General features: G+C 39.8%; 1 protein-coding gene across 1 annotated transcript in view; it reads right to left on the bottom strand.

The window, feature by feature from the left end:
• The window catches only part of ARHGAP15 (Rho GTPase activating protein 15), a 334864-nt gene that overhangs the window by 8603 nt on the left and 303747 nt on the right, over positions 1 to 22514 (bottom strand). The window contains exon 13 of the mRNA XM_086615574.1: positions 15110 to 15215. Coding sequence (XP_086471700.1) covers positions 15110 to 15215 — 106 coding nt within the window. The remainder of the gene's footprint in view (positions 1 to 15109; positions 15216 to 22514) is intronic.

Raw genomic sequence — 22514 nt, 5'->3', positions numbered from 1 at the left:
ATTCCATTTCTGATTTATCTTTTTTTCTGCAGAACAACTACCTTATAATAAAGATTAACCTGCCAGAGGTCCTAAATCTGTACACTTTTGTGACCTGTGTGGCTCAGAAGGCAACAGATAGTTTTACATGAATAACGCTTTAACTTTTTAAATTGGTTAAATATTTTCATTCAAGAATGCCTGCAGCTACATTTCCTTTTAACGTTAAAAATAAAAAGCAGTTAGTAACAATCTCTCTTAAATCAAGAATTGTAAATATAGAACCTTTATCATCAGCACAGCACATCCAAAAATGTCTTTGTAAAATAAATCAAATTATATGAGTTAATTGATTCCAGGCAACATCAGCAACTGCAGGTGGAAACTGAATAACAGGATGTTTATTAATGAAGGACTATTAATCAAAATTGACAATATCAATTCCTGTTTCTTTTATTTGAATTCTACCTGCAAAATCCATGGACATACTTGCTGAATTTTTAAATGAAAATTTAAAAGCAAAGAAAACGCTAACACTTGGGATTTTAGCTTTAGATGTAGGGCTATTTGTTTAAACAGCGAAAGGATATCCTAAATCCAATTTGACAGGCAATGCCAAAGATGCCAGTGGTAATTAATTAGCACTTAATTTAGACCACAGAACAACAGGATATGGAATTGGTACTCAGTGCCATTTCCCCTTAGGCTTCATCTCATGAGGGTCAGGAGTATGGCTGTTGCATTGAAGGTCAGTAAATAAATTGGGGGAACACATTGACACTGGACTTTTCATGATAGATATCCTTCACCCTTATTACTGCCTCTGGCTATCGCTGATGAGAAAAGGACTGCAATTGTTCTGTGAAGAATGCTGTACACAGGCTCGATTCGAGCAAGGTAGCGTTTGAACTCGTGCGTCGTACTGTACTGGCACTGGATGCTTCCTACGGGGAGACAGCGGCCTCAACTTTGGATCCGGGCTGGAGATAAACTTCTAACTGTAGCCTAGAAAGCTTGAGGAACTCTGACAGGCGAGAAAAATTCACTTAAAAGCAGTCCTTAAGTTTGCTAGATTTGTGAGCTTAGCTTTAGATTAAGCATAATTAAAATCAATGGAAGATTTTAAAGTGAGGTTAGAAACTAGGTCAGCAGGGGAAAAAACACATTTCCTTATTATCCTCTTGTCTTTGTCTTAATAATATTTGGTACTCCTCCATAAAGCTAAAGGCTCTTAATAAAGGTGGATTAATGTTATTAACAGCATCGTTTTCTGATGGGGACACAGAGGCTTTGGCTTGCTTAGTGATGGACACACAAAAAGTAAGTCGCAAAAAAGCATAGCCACCAGCTCTGCTGGTAACCCAGCTGTTTTTTAACTCAGTGAGAGAAGTCACCCTTCTACAACACACCCAAAGCAGAGGATATATGGAAAGCACACAGGAGACCCTATGGAGCCTAGTTCACAGATGCACAAAAGTGGCATTGTTTGGTTCAGCTTTACTGGTAAGAAAGCAAGATGATGAGACTCAGTATTATAATATAATCCCCCTCCTCCCAGTAAACTTAGTGTCTCTGCCAGGCACTACTATGCCCTTCCTTCCAGTAATCCCTACCTGACTGCCAAAAGAGCAGCTCAGGTGGAAGGGTGTCAGCCCCGGCACTGGTACTCAGCGATGTTGTAGCTTCTAAAATCGCCCCTTACAAACCATACCCCACTATGCTTCAGTAGTCCAGTTCCACCACGGCTCACAGGATGATGAACGATGTGAACTTTGTTACAGTAGGGAAATTCTTGTTGCAAATCCTAGACGTGCTCCCCTAGCACGGTTTTATCCCCTTCGTCCCCAGAAGGGCTCCCTGAATTGCTACGTCGGGAAAACACCGAGTTAGACAGCAGTCCCTGCTCAGAAAATGTATTTTGGAAGCCCCAGGTTACCAGTTATTTAAACTTTCACTTCATCACACTCTTTGCAGCATCTGTCTCGACCGTGAGTGAAATCTTGATTACTGTTAAAGTCACTAACAAACGCCCAGTGACTGGGTGCTAGAACGGAGTCAGAATTTCACCTTATAGAAGCTTAACTTTTCTCATTTTGGATGATATCTACTTTTACTAAGTGGAATTACTGCTTTTGACTATGTTCAACCTACAACCTCTCGCAGCCTTCAATTACAGCCCTTTTGTGCTACAGTAATCCGGTTGTCAGCAAATAACTCAGCTCTGGATATGACAGGTTTACTTTCTGACTTCGAGCCCCAAAGTGGCAATTGGCTGGAATTTCATTCTGGGATGCTGAGCTGTAGACAACCTGCTCAGAAATATATCTTTGCTGGCGAGTCCAGAGCTTCTTGTGAAAAATTCATTTTCACTAACAACACATTGTTTTTGTCCAGCATCACAAATAAATTATTCAGTTTTGTGAGAAAACCAGTAATTTTTGGTGTTGAAATCAGAGAATGTAACAAAGAATTCCACAAAAGCCAGGGAACAAACTCTCGCCAAAGTTTTCCTTCTCTGTGAACTCCTATGTATGTAATTGCTTCATAAATTGCTTTGTTTCAAATCTTTTTAAATCATGAAAAAATTCTGAATATTGCCCTATTCATTGTGCCCAATATAAAATCTCAGTTTTTTAAACTTATACTATGACCATCTTCTTGTTTAAAATGAAGTCTTTTTGCAGCGATCTGCCCAACAGAGATGATTTTATATGGAATCTGACCTCAACCAGGATTCCTACTCTTTCAGGTTCAGTTCTGAGCTCTCCACAAGCTACTATTGCAATATATATGCACTGCATCTGTATCAGATTTGAAAGATGCTTTAACATGCCTTCCAGCCTCACGATTGTTTCAGCCCTGATATTGAACATGAGTAGGATGAATGTATCTCTTAAATGCACTAGTGAGTATGTGCCATGAGTCTTTGATTTCCTTAAACTTATTTACATTTTACTTGCCCTTCAGCAACGAATTTACTATGTCAGCATTGTCTTTTCTACTTACACTTTGTCTGTCCTGTCCGCTCACCTTAGTTTGATGTTTATTTTTTGTGCACGTGTATAGTCCGTTGCACTAAATGCATGAACTGCCTGGAGTGGAGGATTTTCCATATATTGTATCGTTCTAAGATGCACTCTTTCTAGTGCTGCAAGTTCTGCAATATTTCTGCTAACTTTAAACTGACTTTGGGTTTTCTCATTAGTTCAGTTTTCAGTCAAATACCCATTCACACATGTCCTGGTCTCAGACAACTGGGGTCTAACTGCTTTAGACGCTTTATGAAAGTCTTTGTTCTTTCTACAAACAGCCCTACCTCTCTCAGTAGTTGTATTTTTATTTTTGAAGCTTCAAGTGACCAGACTTGCCAATATCTGCTTTCGTCTGACTCTGATCAAAATCCACAGTTAGAAAGGCTGGTGAGAAAACGTACACAAGTCTCTTAGACTTCCTAACCAAAACCATGTTCAACAGATGCTGAAGGATTTAGGGCCAACTGGTACAATCTTGCTGTTGATATCAAGGCAGACTCATCAGTCTTGGGACAGCTCATTCAGTAAGCAGCTTCTAGGACATCAAATCTCTCAGTCCTAGCTTAAATGAATAAAATGCCTCAACACACATAATAAGAGGTCCAGAGAAGCATTTCTGATAGCACTCAGCTGCCAAATGGGTCTGTCCCTCTACGGCCTCACTTATTGACATTATGTGTAGGCATACTGTTCTTGGAGATGAAGCTGAAACGCCTTGCATACGATTTTTTTCATTGCCTTGAGCTCCAGAAGACCAGTGATGCTGTGCTGTCTGGCCCTCAGATAAGATTAAATTCAGGGCATTGTTCTCTAGGTGCTGCATGGATCTTCCCCTACAGCAGAAAATGTCTCACTTTAAGTGAATGGTTGTAAATGGATTTGCAAGCTGAGAAAGTGCCTCCTTAGGAAGCAAATATTGTCATCTCAGAATGTGAAGCTGGATAAACTTAAAACGAAGACTAACATGGAAACCCGTTAGCATGTAACTCAGAAAGGTTAAGCAGTTCCTCACCATAGTGGACAGGTGAGATTCAAAACATATTTGTCAAGGTCTGGAATTTGCCCTGAGACAGAAATCTCGCGGCTGACACCAAGTCCATAGTAGCTGCAATGACTTCCATGGGGTAGATGCTCTGAAGGAATGAAAACCTCACTCTTTTGATGATATTTTTATGAGACAATTATGCAGATATGGAAACACATCTCAGTTGTCCTTGGAGGTGGTCTTAATTTGCCTGCTACTACTACTGCCACAGCCCTGCTGAAAACCCTCTCTGGTCTGAAAGTTTGAATACGGACAAACTGATGTTCACAGTAAACATTACCTACTGGAAGGTTTCTGTATGCTATAGGATTGTCCCATATGCTATGCACTGCTGGAGTCTCCAAGATTGCGGATAGTGTTTGGGGAAGGCCTGGGCTTGGCAGTTTGGACAGCAATGATCTGGGAAGTGGGAGCAGTTTCAAGGCAGATGAAGTGCTATCCTGAGGTGGTTTGGTGAGGCTGAGTCTAGTGTTGACACAGAGAACATGGTGTGAAAAGTTGGCACTTTGTCCATGAAGGTGCTAGGAGAGCTAAAGAAGAGGGATTGGTGGGATCCATAAAAAATACTGAACTTTCCTGAATTCCCTTTTCTTGGCTCATCTCCATGGCAAGGAGTCTTCTTTTAGAAGACCACTGGAAAGCTCTGGAGAAGATGTGGCAGTGCTCTCTAACAGCGGGGCTAAGATGGGTGTAGAAACTCTTGGCTTAGAGGGGGTAACTCATTGCATCTTGTGGACCAGGGGAGGAGGCAAGTTGTCGTATGCTTGGCTGGAGTTAGCCGCTCCACAGATTTATGATTTTACATTGCACCAGAATGCGTAATGTACGAAAAGATAAATATTTTCCATTCAGCAACATCTTGCTGTATTTCCATCTAACTCTATAATTTTAATTATAAAGTGAACATAACCTGTATCAAATTATGATTTTGTTAACATATTGAATGAGGACGAGAAAAATAAATACCAGATTTTATACTGTACAGGCACATGAAGGTATAGTAAAAAAATCTGGTTTCCTTGACCACATTGTCATAATATGCATATATAACTGCTTATTGAATCCAGGCTGTGTAGACAACAGAAAGAACACTGGCTCCATACCATCACAATGCATGCCCACAACAAAGAGGAGGAAAGAACAGGCTCTTTCATTGTGTGTTCCTAAGTATTACCAACATAAGGGCTAAAAACATTACCTCTGTCTGAAGTGTATCTATATATCCATGCATAAGTTATTAACTGGCCTCCCTGAGCACAGTTGCTGAAAATATTAATATATTCAAATTATATTCTAGCTACTGCAAAAACAGTAGATCAGACAAACGTATTAAAATCTCTTCAGACAAAAGGAGTCGTGTTATTTATAAAGTTCCTCCCCCCGCTTACTGGAACAGAAACCTTCATTGTATATAATACATGAGAACGCAAGATGATCCTTGGATGTCAAAATGTGGCTTAAAGTTTGAATGTAATCATAAAACAGTGACTCTAATGCTTGCCATAAACAAATTGTCACTGGCATTATGTAACTTAGACTATTCAGAAAGTATAAAAGATGGGAAGAATAAAAGGTGCCTGCCAAACACCATGGGCCAAATCCGAAGGCTGTGCCAAATTGCTCTAGCAGGCTGGGAATTGCAAACCCAGCGTGGGATTCGGATTTGCACTCCCTGGTGCTCGGGCTGCTCCTGTGGCTTAAATTAGAGTAAGATAAAGGCTTTTTTTAAATTTTTTTAGTTTGTCCCGTAAGGCAGCAAAGCAGCAACCAGTGTCTTCTACAGCCCTCCCCGCTCCCTCTTTTCAGGAGGTGGGATAAAAGTTCCCCAGTTGCCACAGGACCCGTTTTTGTTTGGAGGGACCTTCTAGGACACAAAAAGGCATACTCAGATTGCACCAGCAATGCAGTCCAGAAGGGAAGCACCACTCTCCGATGTGGTGGTCTGGAATTTTTTCATGTTATCATCCAGTGCGTAGGGTACCACCTCGTCGGGCTGAGACCCTGCTCTTTGCTTGGGCTCGTTAGGAGAGCTGGCACAGCGGGTTAGCGACAGAAAGCCATGCATCAAGGCAGAAGGCCTTGTCTATGGACAACAACTACTCGTTTGTAGATACTTTCCTTTAGTCTGGGCTTCAGGAGTAATGTATATCTGACAATATGTGCACTGCACAGGTTTAAACTGCAGCTAATGGTTGTGTTAAGGCCCTTTATCATGGTCAACAACCAAACTAGGTGGTTGTCTACCCCCCATTTTTACCCCCCCCCCCATTCCTTTTAAAAGTAAAATGACATTTTTTTCACAGCCTGAAATAATTGTTCAAGCAGAGATACTGGTTTAACTCATTATGAATTATTAGTGGAAAAGTGGGTCTCAGAAGTATGTTACATCTGAAATATTTTTCGTCACTTGAACATGTGCCGTCCAGAACTGGCCCTGTTCTACCAGTCACTGGGAACAAACACTTCTCATTCACAGATGCTCCTAATTTGGTGTGGTTTGGAGTGTAATTTAGATCAAACGTATCCATGTAAATGAGTCAGGGTTTCTTAATTAGGTGCCTCTAAAGAAAAAACTTGGACCACATCAGTAGGTGTGGGTGTGGTGCCCACAGTACTGGAATCTTTCCTATAGATGAAGCTGAGTTTTGTTCAGGCATACTGTAGGTTTTTCTTTCCTTATTTTTTTTTTTCTTTCCTTTTTTTTTTTTCCTAAAGCACAATAATAAATCTGCAGATGGCATAGACATAAAGACGCTACTTCAGAGGAGCTGTCTAAAACACTGTCTCTTTGGCAAATGCCTTAAAGTAGGTCATTCTGCTGTGATTTAGGTTTATATTTCATTGCCAGCTTTTTGTTCCCATTACAAGTAGGGTGCATTCCAGTCCACAGATTTGCTTTTCTTTTTTTTTTTTTTTCAGATTGATTTTTATTTACAAGAATTTGTAGATTTTCATAAGAAAATGGCCAATACCCTGTCAAAAGTTCTAATCATGCACTTGACCACAAAAAGAGATGTACGAAGGTGATAACCTGCAAATGTTGGAATGTAAAATACCATTTTCTGGAAGCAAAAAACTGTATTGATTCTCTTAACATGGTGATTGAAATAATTGTTGCATCTCTTGCAATGTGTGAAAAATGATTTGATCTAATGTCATTTCAGAAGTCTCGCAGAGCAGGGGTATCTGTTGCCCTAGTTGTTCAGGTATTTGCTTTTTCTTTTTACATATTTGCCACTGAAAAGCATGTATTTTATAGCTCATAAAAAAAAGTAAAAAATCATCAGGGTCTATTTTCCCATCAAAGTGCTGGGGGATTTACATGCCAAACTCCCACTAGCCTTAATGAATTACCTGCATAAATTCCCTTTCAATCGATAGAAGAATAGATCCTATTGTGCTATATTAATTATTTTGCACAGAACGCTGACATTTTGGCATTAAAGTCTTTTTTGTTTTGTTTTGTTTTTAAGTTCCAATGAATATCTTAAGAAACTCGAAGCCTATTATTTATTTTACAGCCTTTTTCTGAGAAAAATCCCATATCTTTAGTCAGAAAAATGAAAAGGATTGCAATTTACCCTTTGATGACCTGGTCCTGGGCATTAATGCGTTAGGGCCCAGTCTCCCAAAATAGCAAAAAAAAAAAAAAAAGAAGGGGGGGGAAAAAAAGCCCTTTTGTAATGAATTGAGCATTTTTAATTTTCACCAACAGAAAACATTCGAGTTGAAAAGAACGCTAACCCCAAGCAATATTAAGAGGTTACAAAATCACATAAATTAACTCTGCCAGTGACATTTTACTAAAGCTTATGTGAGTGCAAACCAGAAGCAGGACTCTTGCCTGGTCTTTATTAACTGAAGAGTACTTAGCAGAAACCAGCCTTCCCCGAGATGTGCTGGCCATATGCACCCCTACGCCCACAGCACCAACATGCACATGGATGAGCCTTCAAAGGCGTGGGGGATCGGGGTGGGGGATCGGGAAGGGAGCGGAGAGTGGAAGTGAGAAATGTTCATTGTGTCATCGTGGGCAAGTGCCTTACCCTCTTGGTTCCTCACTTTCTCCATCTACACAACTAGGATAATAAAACTTACTGACCTGAAAAGGAAGTTAGGAGATTTAATTAATGTTTGAAAAGCTTTTTTGAGATTGTTTGATATTGAGAAATGTGGGATGAACAATAGGAGCTCTTTGAAACAGGGGCTCTATCTATCCATATTTGTGTACTGCACCTAGCACAATGGTGTTTTACAACCACGAAGTCAACCGTATCATAAATATTTAAATTAAAACTATGTTAATTATTTTTATCGTGCTGTTATTTGCTGATACACCAGTTCAGTACATATTGAAGCTCGGTAGCACTGAAAAGTACCAAGTGTAATTATTTGCCTGATTGTTATGAAAATCAGGGTTTGTATTTTTAAATGTGGTTGTGAAAATAGGAATTATATGGAAACACAGGTAAAAATGTGATTTTAATTACTCGTCGCTCTTCTCGTTAAAAACACTAAGCTGTAAGGTATTCTTCAGGGAAGAGGTGAACTTTGCAAACTGTTCTGCTGCAAAAAGAAGGACTAGGCACGACTGCTAAAACCTCGGCAGCAGGTCGCACCCGTTTCAAAGTGAATGAAATAAAAATGCTTAAATATGCTTCTGGAAGACTGGATTTCTTTTTTACCTTTAGTCCAAAATCTCATGTCTTGTGCACACTTGTGCCTGGCACATATTTTCTTGAGTCCACTAATTTATAAGAGGAGAGTTTAGCAGACTGATGTGTACTTGGCAGAGAGAAAGTGGGTTTAACTCTTCTCCTTCCCCCAAAATGAGCCCCGGGAAGCTACAGTAAACGGGACAAGTGTTGGCACTGCTCCAGCTCCTTTCTAAAACTCTTCTACAGCTGAAACAGAGAAAAGCACGAGTGCAAGAGCAGGTCTTGATACATATTTGCCCTTCTCTAGCTAGAAAACGATTCATTCATTTCATGTAAATCTTAAAATACTAGTCAGGGGTGCCTGAGTCTTTTATGTCCCTGACCAGTCACCTACTCACTCTTCTGGTGCAAGAGGATGTTTTCCTCCTCACATTTCCAGGAGCTGCTCCTCAAGCTTGTAGTAGTAAAATTAAACTTTTCTCCTTGCTGCTGTCCTGTGGCTGAAGAGCAAGAGCTGCTCATGAGTCACCTGAAAGGTCTTGATTCAGAAAATTATTTCAACTAATAGGCTTTCTTGTGCCTTTGGTTAAGAGCTTCCGTGCTTCTGCGCATTCCTGAATCTGGGCATTTTTTCTGAAGCAAAATCGAAATGCCCATCCCAAACTTTGTGTTGTAGGTCTCCCACGGGTTCTCTGAGGTTTTCTAAATTGAAATTTGTTGTGTACTCCTTCCTTTCCGGAGATTGTTTTTTCCTTTAAATAATTTTTACCTTTTTTTTTTTCTTCTTCTTCTTTTTCTTAATGAAAAGCTCAAACAGTTCTTAGTGTAATCTGTTCTACTGTGTGAAAAAAAGTTTCTCCTCAGCCTAGATTTAATATGTAAGCCTGCCTGAAACTGCTGATACGACACATAGCTTAGTAAGTGAAAATCACATATGTTTGCTACATCTTTCCTCCATCAACTTTAAAAAAAAAAGTTTGCAGACATCCCCTGCTTAGTATTACTAGATGCCATACTTTAACTTTATTTTCTGATTTTCCCCTAGAATTCTGGGTACTGCTGCTGGACTTGTCATCACATTGTCATCGTGTCCTGGTGTGCGGGCTACTGTGGGCTTCTGTCTATGCATGACTCTTTACTTTTTTAAAAAAAAAGAATCTTTAATAGGTAGAAATAAGGCTGTTTAGTTGCACATAGTTTGCAGAAGCCTGTGCTCTTCAGAACATTGCTGCCACATGTGAGGTTTGAGGGGCGGGTGCGTTTCGTTTGTCAAGGTTGGATGCTTTTCTCAGTTCATAGAGACATGGACATGAGGGAAGGTTGTTTTTCAACACAACTAAAGCATCGGTCTTGTAATACTTATGACTTTTGTTAGATAATATATTAACATCAGTTGGTTCGTTTTAGATAAAAAGTTCTACTATGGATGAGGAGCTTATTTCCAGTGAAATCGATGCAAGCAATTACTAGTAAGAATAAAAAATTTGGGCAGAGGGGAAGGCAGTCAGAAAAGAAATCATCATTCTCTCTCTGAAAGAGCAGAAAGCCTGGATGACATCTGAAAATATCTTGCCGTGCTATGCATGGTACAGGAAAAACAGAGAGAGAAAAAAAAAAAAAGGATTTTCTCGGATTCAAAGGTGAATCAAAAGGAATTGGCTTCTGCTTGGACAAGGCAGCCAGAGAGGCCACAGTAACAGATCCACGTGATGAACCAAGAGGCAACTGCAGAGCTCCCCAGACAACTTGCCTGAAGTGCCTGCCAAGGAGGCAGATGCTGCTGCTGGAAGAATATCTTCCACAGTTGGGCATCTGGGTTCAGTGCTTCCCACGTAAGGGAGAGGGATGGGAGCATCAGGCTGGCCCCCGTCTTCCCGTTTAATTATTTCAACACCCATTTTAGACTTTCGTAAATAACACGTGTTATCCCGCCTTTGTGCGGGGAAAACGATAAGGAAGGAGAGGGGTTTTGTTCTGTAACACACCCCTTCCCAGGGTGTCTACATGGATGGGTAAAGACAGACTGGAGCTTGGCTGCCCTGTGCTCCAGCCTGGTCAGATGTGAGACAGCTCGGGTCTGGGAGTCGCAGAGCTGCCTTGCGGTGGCACGGAGCTCAACCTAATAAGCAGAGCAGGCTGAGATTCATTAATTTAACATTAATAAGCACAGCTTATTAGCTCAGGCACAGCGCTGGATAATGCAGGCACACAGCTTCTGGAGCAGAGCTGCGTCTGCCCTCGCCAGCTCGGAGCGTGGTGCGGAGGACCCAGCCAGGGTGCTCCTCTCCCCTACTGCATTTTGCATTAGGGAGGAAAGAGTATTTTGCAGTCGCCGCAGAAGCTTCTGTGCAAAAAAAAACCCCAACAAACACCTTCATGTTTTTAGATTGTGTTGCTGGCTTAGGCTGAGTCTTTCAGGCATTTAAACTTCTTGTGCCTCAGTTTCCCAATGGGTGTGTAATAACCACCTGAAAGATGCTGCTGTGAAAGAAGGTTAGGTGCTGATCATAAAATACTGTAGAATCCTCAGAGAGGGAAATGCTCCTTCTGCCTCCCTTGAATTACGGTTTTGTGAGTAAATTATTGGGTCCAAATAATGATTTATCAGACAGGGATTGGTTGCTCGGTTCATGTTCGTGCAGAGAGCCAATACCAGGTTTCTGCATCATTTGATGTCCTATGCCTGCCTGTGACATAGCATCAGAAAGGTCTGTCAGTTTTATCTGGTACCTACCATTAGCTCCCTCTGTTTGGGGTAAAATTAACTTGTAAATAAGCAAGAGGAAAGAATGGAGTTCTGCAGACCTGGGGGGCTGTTTTCACAAATGTATGGAACAGCAGTATATGGGCTATATATAGCAAGCTAATATTCTCTAAGCGCGTTCAAGTAGAACAGGCTCTTTTCTGTAGCCCTTTATTTGGGAAAATCCTTACCTGGGTTGGGTTTTGTTGTTTCTTTCATGTGTAAAGTATAATATTTGTTTGATGTGCTCATCTTCAGGAAGAAGTATGAAAAGCCTAATAGTAGTTGTTCTCAATTATTTTCAGTATAAGTCCTAATGAAAGAATTTATTATGATATTAGCCTGGCAAGAGCTATATGGTATGTTTGTTCAGGCCTATATTTTGCCTCTTCTGCTTATGATTAGGAGAATGATTTTCATGCACATTTGAACAGGGGTCATTGCTGTTGGGTTCTTTTTCATCAAATGCAAAAACTTAACAGGTACAACCTGTTCTGGGTGCAACTCCAAGCTTTGCTTTTAATCCCCCTCCCGTGGGCTTCATACGCTGCGCTGTGACTTCTTGCAACCTCAGAGGGCTTGGTTTGAGAGAGGTATATGGCACTGCTGTTAATCCCTGCTGCCAGGCCTTTCTCATAGACTCTCATCAGCTGCTTTGTCTGGGTTTCTAAAGAAGGACCCTTCTAAGGTGCATTTCACATTGTTATTTGGGCTTGAGCTGGACCCAGTCTTGCAGACTGGATCGCCACAGAGTGAAACCACAGTGCATCCTCACTGCTGTCAGTGATTTGGGATAACTGTAGCCTTCTGGGTGAGGGTTGGATCCGCATGCTGAGCTCCTGTGTGTCAATGAGACACATGCTCTCATGTGCTATACAGAAGTCACAGGCTTATGCAGTCCCATGGCCCAGGTCTGCATAGCTCTGTTGTCCTATTTGTCTGATAGAGAGGAAAGAAGAGAGTAGGAGAAAGAGAGGAATGCCACAGAAACAGCACAACTGTGGTCCTTCAGCTTCTCCCCATGAGAAGCCTCTTGAAGTTGAGATCAATGTTGGGCAAGAACAGCCACCCCCAGCAGCAAATACAGAAATTGCAGTAATATGCCTCAAATCAAACAAGTTTACTAATTTTTTTTTTTCAACTAATTGGAAACTTTTGAACCTTGTGTGATTTACAATGACAAAAGCCCGTGATGGAAGAGGATGGTGCAAAGTGCAAGTCAGTGGTGAGGTTGGCAAATCGTGTACATCGGCACCCCTCTTCTGAAGAACGTCCCTAAAAGTGATAAAATTCTATATTTTGTAACCTCTGCAAACTAGTCTTGTTTCCTAGGTTAACTTATATAAACACACATTGCCTGTACATGCATAATACAAACATCTTGTCATTACTAATGATGTATATAAGCTTCTTTATTCTCATTTATAGAGCTATGAGGCCATTCAGACCGGCCCTTGTCTTTCACATGGTCAAGTTCAAGAGAACATGCCAGTTTTTATGTGGGGTTTTTTTTTTGGTGTTTTCAGTATCTATTCTACTGCTGCTTCCATAGCAATGAAACAAAGCTTACGAGATAGCCCTACCCTTCCCTGAGGATGTGTTTGTGCAGCAGAGAAGGCCGACCTTCTTCAGAGAGACTCAAATGAAATGCTCAGATCTCAAATGGCTCAAATAGCCCATCTTCCTACCTTCCATCGCTCTGTGCCACTGTATCACATCTGCATACCTCTGGCTTCACCAAGCTTTCTGCAGTGACACTTAGGTAAAAGCATGTGCTTATTTAGGTAGTACTGTATCTACAGAGTTGTAGTCAGGCCTGGTATTCCACATATATGCATTGCAACCTATTGGTATTTTATTGTCTGTATTTTAGTGTGAGGTTTTCTCCCTTTTCTCCAAAAACACCAGTCTTGGTCCGGTTTTGCCAGTTATTCCACACATACACAGCAGGAAACAATTGCTGTCCTGAACAGATTATGCTCTAAAAAGCCAAGGCAGACAAAGGAAGTATTATCATCATTTTGTAAACAAGGAACCAAGGCTCAGAGAGATTAAGTGATTTACCCAAGGTCACCCAGAACATCCGGTCAAAGCCAAGAACTGAACCCGCGTCTCCCGAGTCTCAATCAAGTGATTTAACTACGAGATCAAAGACTTATTGTGTATACCTGATAGCTCTTCCCTAAGACACGGTAACAAAACTTTCTTCAGGTTAGGATCAATGCCACATATGGTGCAGTAAATTTTGTATATGGCGTATCTGTGCTGACAACGTGGACCCACTTCTTGCACTCAGGTTCTTCCCAGGAAATAATTTCCCTTATTATTCTTCCATTGACAGTAATAAATTATCATCCTTCTCTAGATAACCCGCTGAAGGAGAGAGTGTACACACATGGTACATCAGATGAATATATAGAAAACTGTTTTTCTGCAAGACCAAACTCAGTCATTTCATAGACTATTTAAAATCATTCCGTGCTTAATGAAATAGGGAAATTCCCACGACTATATGGACTTCATTTTGCAGTTTCAACTGGAAGCTGCGAAACAAGATACAAGATCTACATGTCTTATATATATATGTGCCAGAAGAACCCAGCAGAAATCATCAGTATAAAGGCATCATTTGTTATAAGTCTTTTATTTGGACTCTATATTACTCGCTCGTTGGGGTCATTATATCATTCCTGGGATGAACTACTCCTCTGTGCACAGGTCTTCCATAAGGCCCTACATCCTACTTAGTATCTTCAATTTTAAGGGTTCTTTGGGCAAAAAATGACTGTATAGAACAGCACCAGTTAGTCCCAACAGCAGGTCAGCCACGAAGGAAGGAACAGGATCCTGCCCTTCGTGTGCCCCTACGTTGAGGTCATTCTGCAAGTCAAACAACTGCAGATTCATTTCCAAGCGACCACATGATCTACGTACATTTTTACTGTTAATGCCATGAAACATGAGATTAAAGCCCAAGGTGAGCATGAGAACCTGGGTTGACTTTGTGGGCTGACATCTCTTGCAAACGGAGCTCAATGAGTGCTGGAACACAGAGGAATGATGAGGTGGAGCCTCACTGTCATTTTTCTGCCTCTGTAGTATCTCAGCAACTTTAAGGAGAGCAAAAGTGGGCTTCCAAATCTCTCCTCAGTGATTCTTAAATGTTTTGTGTTGTCACAAGCTTCCTTGTGAGGTACACGAGCTCGTAATGTGTTTTTTTGGGTGAGGTTATTTCTATCATTACATGCCTCAGTAAAGGCGTTTGAATGGCAGGGACCTCAACGGTGAAAATAGGATGATCAAAAGGTCTATTGTTGGAGAAAGTCAATCCAAACTGGACAAATGCAATACTGGAGCGTGTTGCATTTCCCAGTTCAATATACCTGTAATACAGCAATCCTCATGTGTCTGACTGCATCAAAGGAAACAGAACTGTTCTGTCTTCTAGTAGGGGAAAAATTTGTGCTTTTGCTGAGACGTACTGATTTCTTGAGCAGGAATTGGATATACATAGATACCATAAATCATGCTTAGTTTTGCCAAAGAATGTAATTATCTTTGGTGTTTTGGATGACATTTCCATTAGGATTTGGACACCACACACCGATTCCTTTTAAAATTATCGATCTGTTAGTACCACAGTTCTACTTACTTCTTTAGATGTTCAAAGAGGATTTTCATTGTGTCATAGTTTGGTCTAGGGAGCTTTTTTACCAGGTTCCTTATGGATTTGATGCGAGTGGCGTTGTCTTGGATTTCTAAGGAGGGAAAAGAGAAAATAACCACTTGAGTGCCATATTAGAACATTGCTTTGCCCAGTACTGTATATGGTACCTTATTGAGAAAAGCCACTACTATATGGTTACAACAAAAGCCATTACTATATGGTTAAAACCAGAATATATCATACCTTCTTTCACCTTAATAGAACACAAGAGTAATTTACAAGGATTAAAAATTCTCTCTTAGTCTTAAGGAAGCATTTTCTGGTTCACAGAATTATATTCTTATGATTTTCATTTATTTTATTAGACTATTAGACCATCATCCAAAGCTAAAGTACATCTAAGTAGTAAGGAACTCACATCTTAAGTGGAATTCCACTTTGGAATTACATTTTTCCAATGGTGCAGCTTCTGTGATGAATGCACTTCTCAGTCCTAGTTGTCATTTTTTTTCGCATCATAATTAAATCAGCTTTATTTATGGATCTCTGCCCTTAACATTGCACCCCGCCATGTTTGAAAATACAAAAGGATTTGCTATTCTTTTCAGCCATGCTTTCTAGCGAACAATTATTTTGAGAAACCCTTCCAGTGTAGCTATTTTCTAGTATCTATAGCATCTCACAACTGTAATTTCTGTAGGAAACAATTTGTATTTCAGATTTAGAATTAGTAACAAAGACTGCAGTACTAAGGGCTTTCATCTCTCTTCTGAGATGATAAGAACATTGCCGTCCTTTTTGTTAAGATGTACCTTCCTGTTGATGATTCATAGTTTCGTGTGAAAGATTTGACTGATTTTCATCGATTTGTATATGATGTTGCAACTAAAGCAAAGTCATGTACAACTGTGCTTTGGTTTAGGAACAGATTAGATAAGGTGCCGGTAGGTCTGACATAGGGAAAACATCTTGCATGTTACATGCCCTAGATAACCTAAGAATACTTTTCTGATCTTACCATCTATGATTTAATTATCACCTATCATTCTTCGTATATGTTCCTTTTTAATATTCATATTACCCCAGCACCCAGAGATCTCAAACAGGATTGCATCCCAATTGCAGTAGGTGCTGGCGATTAGTGCCTTGATTCAAAGATTTCACCAAAAAAAAGTTTCAAGCAAAAATTTCCTGCAATCAAAGTGAATTTAAAAATTAAAATTACTAGGATAATAGTCCTTCCTCAGCATGTATTCCTAATTCCTGTTGAGATTAATACTTCATACACACAGATGCAGATGTATATGTCTATATTGTTTATAATTTGAACATTTATACACATATGAAAGATGAGAGCTCAAAGTAGTCAATGCATAGGTATTATTTTCCAGTAAAAAAAAAGACCCTAAACCTTCATATGGATTTATTCTGTAGGAAGTCATGCAATTGACAGTAGTGATAATGAAGTTACACACACACAAAGAATACGCTTCCTGTGTATTTTACTTTTGTTCTGGTTTGACCTATGCAGAGCCTGAACTTCTGAACAGCACAAACTCCCCCGGTCTTGCAACCCAGTCATCCCTTGAAGTTTTCTGCCACAAGCCATTAGTGCTATTTATTTTTGTCCTATGGATGATCTGTCTGGTGGAAATATGACTGAAGCTACAAACTCAACTGATATGAAATTTGCAGAAGTGAATTTATTGTAGGAAGTGGGTGCAAATTCTGTGGGCTTTTTATTTGTGCTGCTTGGTGTGTGTGCATGCTATGATCTTACTAGATAAGTTATATTTAGGTTGGGGCTGCCCTGGCTGTACTGCAACTTCTCAAATAAAGCTTCTCAGCTAGTTTATTTTTAAATTCTGTTTTCTCCTGAGAATTCAATGGGCTTGAGTGAAACTGGAACACTGAGGTAGGGAAAGACTCAATGGAAGGAAAGGCTCACTGTTTGTCTGCTGCAGAATGTTTGCAAGGAAATGTCGTACAGTAAAACTTTATCGTGCTCTCTCGAAGGAAGTGTCTCTGCTCTGTGTTGATTAACACAGATACCAGCTTGGCAACCACCTTCCCTCCAGAAACAACTGTCTTAGAGAGGCTGCGCTTCCTTGTAAAGTGTATTTGTAAGAAATAAACTAAAAAGAGCAGTTTACAAAAAAAAAAAAAAAAAAAAAAAAAATTGAGAAAACAGCAAGGATAGAAAGCTTTGTTTTGGGGCTTACTGTACCAAAGTCATCATTACTGGTACACAGGAGAAGAGATATTTAGGTAGGCACTAAAGCACAAAACCCATGGAAGTTTTGCCTAAAATTATTTTGTGAACCGGCCTGTTTGCTAATTGTTAGTCTATTGTAAAAGAAGAAAAAAACAGGCAACATGTGGTAACTTTAGTCAGCATTTCTGAACTGGGAATGATAAACACCTCTGCCTGGCTCTGGCATTTATCAGTACTGAGATATTATTACCACATAGAGTCACAGCATGGTTACTGTTATCATCAAAAAAAAAGAGCCAGCTAATCTTAATGGTTTGTAAAGCCGTTACCTGCACTGCTCTGACATTTATCTTGATCATTTTACCACATGAGTCCTACATTGCAAAGGTATTTTATCTGGAAGGGACATCACTATGAATGATTATTTGCAGCTAGGTAGAAAATTGTATGTTGTAGATACCTTTTCTCATTATAAATCACAGTCACATTTCACCATTTCCCACACAAAGCTGCTGAGCCCAGGCTTTTTGCCATAACACTTAGTCTCGCTCCCTTTTATAGTTCCATGAAAATATTGGGTACTCTTTCATTAAAATGGTTGATATTGGTGGGTTTTTAACTGCTATATACACGCTTGATTTTTCTCAAGTATAAAAGAATTTGTTTTTCCACTTGAGAAGCTGAAGAGGATAAACTGTTCATTTTTTTTATTAAAGCTTACTCTCGCTTCAGTTTTTGTGGCTGGGCTTGTCTTTACTCTTGACCTTGTTGATGGAATATTTAACAGTTCAGATGCAAGATCTTATGTTTCATTTGCAATACCTATGTATTTGCTTTCTTTCTGTAAAGCCTTGAGTTCCACTTTCCTAGAAATTTTCCCCTTTCAGATTCCTAAGTAGGAAGGTTCTTTAACTTAGGTTTTTTTGGAGGTTTTCTCTTTATCATGCTCAGATAAAGGGAGGAAATCCTTAATCACGGGTTTTTACAAATAGCTGTGGAGAAGGTATCCCCCTCCTTGCACTGCATTATGCACTATTTTTATTATACTTTTTTTGATTGTGAAAATGGGTGAATACCTGAGAAAAAGATTCCCATTTTGGAAAGTTAGACTCTCTTTTCCCTGTGAAGATTTCTGAAGGAAGAGAGCTGTCATAATCACATATATCAAATAAAGAATGAGAGGACGGTTAATCCCTTTTGCAATTTTGGGGCAAAATATGGAAGATGGAGTTGATAATTTCAGCAGATCAGGATACTCTGGAATGAATCGCAGATGGTTTTCCATGTAATATTTTCATAGAACATATATTTAGAATTTGGGTTAGTCTTTAAAAATAGAGCTGACTCCCTTTAACGGAGCAAATCTGTGGAGATGCTTTCTTGTTTATATTTAAACGAAGAATGCATTGGAAAAAACCCCACACTTAATATTATATAAGCTTTTTTGTAAATGAGCTTTGGATAAACATTTGAGCGCAGAGGAAAACATGATGTGTCTGTAACCTTAACAGTGGCTGGGTAAAAATGAATGAAGAAAGTAACCTTTAGCACTCGCGTCCATAAAGAATACTTAAGCAAATCCCACTGAATCTTTCTTTTAATCATTAATTTTAAATGGACATAGATGTTTACAACAAGCCACTTTGTTTCAGAACAGGAAGTCCAAGGTTTATCTCCAATAACTCACGTTTGCAAGGAAGGGATGTATGTCTCTAACCTGACATGCATTCATTATTTTGTAAGGTACTGGAGTCTGACCCGTGACCCTCCTCAGACCTGCTGCATTATTCATGTCTGACTTACTTTGTATAGTTTTACTACAGCGCCCGTTTCCCTTTACCAGGCATTTCGGTGGCTTGTGCATGTTTAATGTTAAATGGCATTTACAGCTCACATTAATGCCTAATTTTATCACGAGCCATGCTTGCTTTTTATGCTCTCGAGCCTCACAGCTGAACTGCTGAAAAAAAACAGTGATTTATGATTCTACATAAAATATCAAACTATTGATCGGCCACCTAATCTATGTTTTGCTGTTGTTGTTTTACAGGCATGGCTTTCTCTGATTTTCTTACATGGCTCTTCTCACCTTGTTTTGGTTTTTTTGGAGAAGATTTCTGCTGTGGTTAAAACGTCACACACTGTTGCTACAGCAAAATCCGTCTGCCAAGAGTTTTTTCCAACAATTTGCAACTGATTCAGCTGCCGAGAGAAAGACAGGTCTTGTCTGGGGCTTTTTAGGTTTGTTTATTTCATTTGGGGTTTTTTGATGTGTGTGGTTTTTTTTCTTTCTTTTTTTTTTTTTTTTTTAATCGGAACTGAGTGGTTTAGGTGGATTTTCGAGTGCTAATGAAATTGTGAGACTTATGGCGCTGGCTACAGCCAGCCGTAGTGTGGGCAGACGCTCTGTGAGCTTCCCCACTGTGCTGCTGTGCAAGCATCCCCGCTGTTATGTTTGCTATAGTTTTAATGTCTGTGAAAAATTCCTGATGCAACTAAATTATGTTCTGCCCTCTTGTTTGTATAAATAAACACCCGACTTAGCCAATTCGTCTTGCTCTTGCCCATTTTAGAAGCTTGCCCTGTCACACAATGCTTAACCCAGGTCCTCGATAGCTTTGGTGTTATCAGGGAATGAAAACTTGCTTCAAAGAGAGTGCTCTGTTGACTTGGTATTTTTTTTCAGAGATGTCAACTGCCCAAAACTCTGCTTTCATTTGGTAAGTCTTCATATTCTGGAAGTTCTGCTAGCTAAAATACACAGATATTTATGTATAAATATATAGATAAATTATTCGTGTCACTTTTAATGTCAGGATATTTTAATGTTACTGTATGCAACATAAAACTCCCAATTTTAATCACTTGCAGTACACTATGGCAATTGTCTCGTGCAAGATACATTGGAAAATATTTCCTTGTTTGTTTTTTTTAAAAAAATCTATAAGAAATGTTCAAACTAACTAATGTTTGCTATAAGGAAAATAACCAATTTGTGATCTGAATTGATTTTACTTTTTATTCATGCCTCAGAAATAGATGTTGCAAAAGAAAATGAGAATTGCGTGAAATCTCTCTTTATGGGCAATTGATAAATTCGTCCTATGTGATATAAAGTGGAGTTTGCAATGAATATTCATACAACTTTTGCGATCCATTAGCAAGACCCAAGACAATGAGTTCACAACTCAGTCCCATTTAACAAAAATATATGTGGAATTAATGGGAAAAAACAGCACTTGCAAAAGTTAAACTTTAATGTATCAAACTCCAGGTGCCCGAGTTTGAGGGAAATAACCAATAATAGTCATTTTTTACATATTTGATGGGACTGATTATGCAATGTGCAACTCTAAATGGCTTATAGCACATTGTAGCATGGTTCCATCCCATTGGCTACAGTAGGGTGCAGGCAGATGGATGACAGTGACAAGGAGAGAAGTGCTTTTGCTTAGCCGTGCGTTAAGATGCCATCCAGAAGCTCTGTGCACTGCAGACACTTCATTAGGATGCCAGGATAATGGTAAACTACCACTCAGAGTGACACCCCATTTCCTGCTTACTGAGCTCTCCAACCTCGGCAGATGTCAACAATCTCACAGTGCTACAGAGCAGACCTAACTTTCCAGGCACTTTGACTCCAATTTTTTTCCCTTAACAGTGCCATACATTACATGCAATATGTAACAGCAAGTACCAAACAGAAAACAAAATTTGCTGCCCTAATTATAACAAAGCAGCATCTGACTTAGGTACCGCGTGCCCAGCGTCCGTGCAACCGGTTAGGCAGCGTAAAAGAGGAATGATCTTTGTCAGTCTATTTTGGGGGTTAATTAGACTTAGGACTTTGATAGCTAATGGATAGTCTGATCCCGACTGGAATGATGGTGCTTCACTGCTAACTTCTACCAAGCCTCGGAAAAATATCCCGAGCTATTTCCTGGTATTTCGTACGCCGTTACAGCCTTGCGTGGGGTTTTCTGCAGAGAAAGAGCAGACTTGAGCATCTGGACGGTGTGATATTTTCTCTGCAAATGCACAACTCGAGGCCGTAACGCACCTCCCCAACAGCAGTTAAAGCCAGCAGAGAGACTGCGCTACGATGCTTGACCTGCACTCCTTTCCAGAGAAACACAAATAGTTGCTCACGCTTTCAAAAATTGTCTTCAGATACAGAAACGGTATCCGTAAGGTCACTATTTCTAATTTAATTTAATTTAATTTATTGAACCTATTGGTGTGTGATTATGTGTGGTTTTGAAACAGAGAATCCTGTTTAGTTTATATATAGCTTTTTTTATATATTTAGTTTATATACAGGGTATTTTATATTTAGTTTATCTATAGGTTTTTTTATATTTAGTTTATATATAGAAGGTTTTTTAGATTTAGTTTATATATAGGGGTTTTTTTCTATTTAGTTTATATATAGGTTTTTCCCACCTACTCTTTTTTGGCCAAAGAGATGACTTAGCAGTAGCTCTCTGCCCTACCACTACTAATTTGTGTTGTATGAAGGGATGGAAACATGACAAGGCATCACTGCCAGCTCCTGAAATCCCTGTTCCTCTCTCCTTCATGGCTTCCTCTTGCCCCCACTACCCATGCCGAGGATGGCTTCGAGTGGCATCCCTCTGGTCCTCACCCGTGCTCGCCAAACTAAGGTGCTGGTTGAGGACCTGAGGATGGATGGCAATTTGGGACTGAGAAAACCTGCGTCAGGGTGGAAGGATGCACAGGGATGAGGTGGCAAAAGATTTCTCAGATTTCACCTTACATGAAAATTAGGATGCTGAATAGAACCATCCCAGAAGAATTGCAAAGTCGGGGCCATATCCCGTCACACTTATTTAGCTGTTGTCCGTTTTCCCCGGGGGAAATTCCCACCAAAGGTCTCAAATACACTCTGGCTTTGCTCGCTGTGAACAGCACCCTTGGCACTGCGGTTGAGAGGTGGGATCGGGCCCCTTGTCAGTACTCTGGGAGAGATCCCAGGAAGGGTGAAAACTGGAGATATGTTTTAGGTGGTTAAGCTGTAAATTTCTATGATTAAAAAGAGATTTTTAAAATATGCTGGAAATAATTTTGTGAATATTCATACTGATATTTTTGCTTTGCTCTGTCTAACCTTCAGTATATTAACCTCCAGCAAAAGAAGGAAGCAAGGAAGTTCAT

The sequence above is a fragment of the Tauraco erythrolophus genome, chromosome 8, assembly GCF_009769465.1.
Source record: "Tauraco erythrolophus isolate bTauEry1 chromosome 8, bTauEry1.pri, whole genome shotgun sequence".
In the NCBI taxonomy this organism is placed as follows: Eukaryota; Metazoa; Chordata; class Aves; order Musophagiformes; family Musophagidae; genus Tauraco; species Tauraco erythrolophus.
The sequence above is the reverse complement of the archived record's forward strand: the minus strand, read 5'-3'. Positions and strand labels throughout refer to the sequence as shown.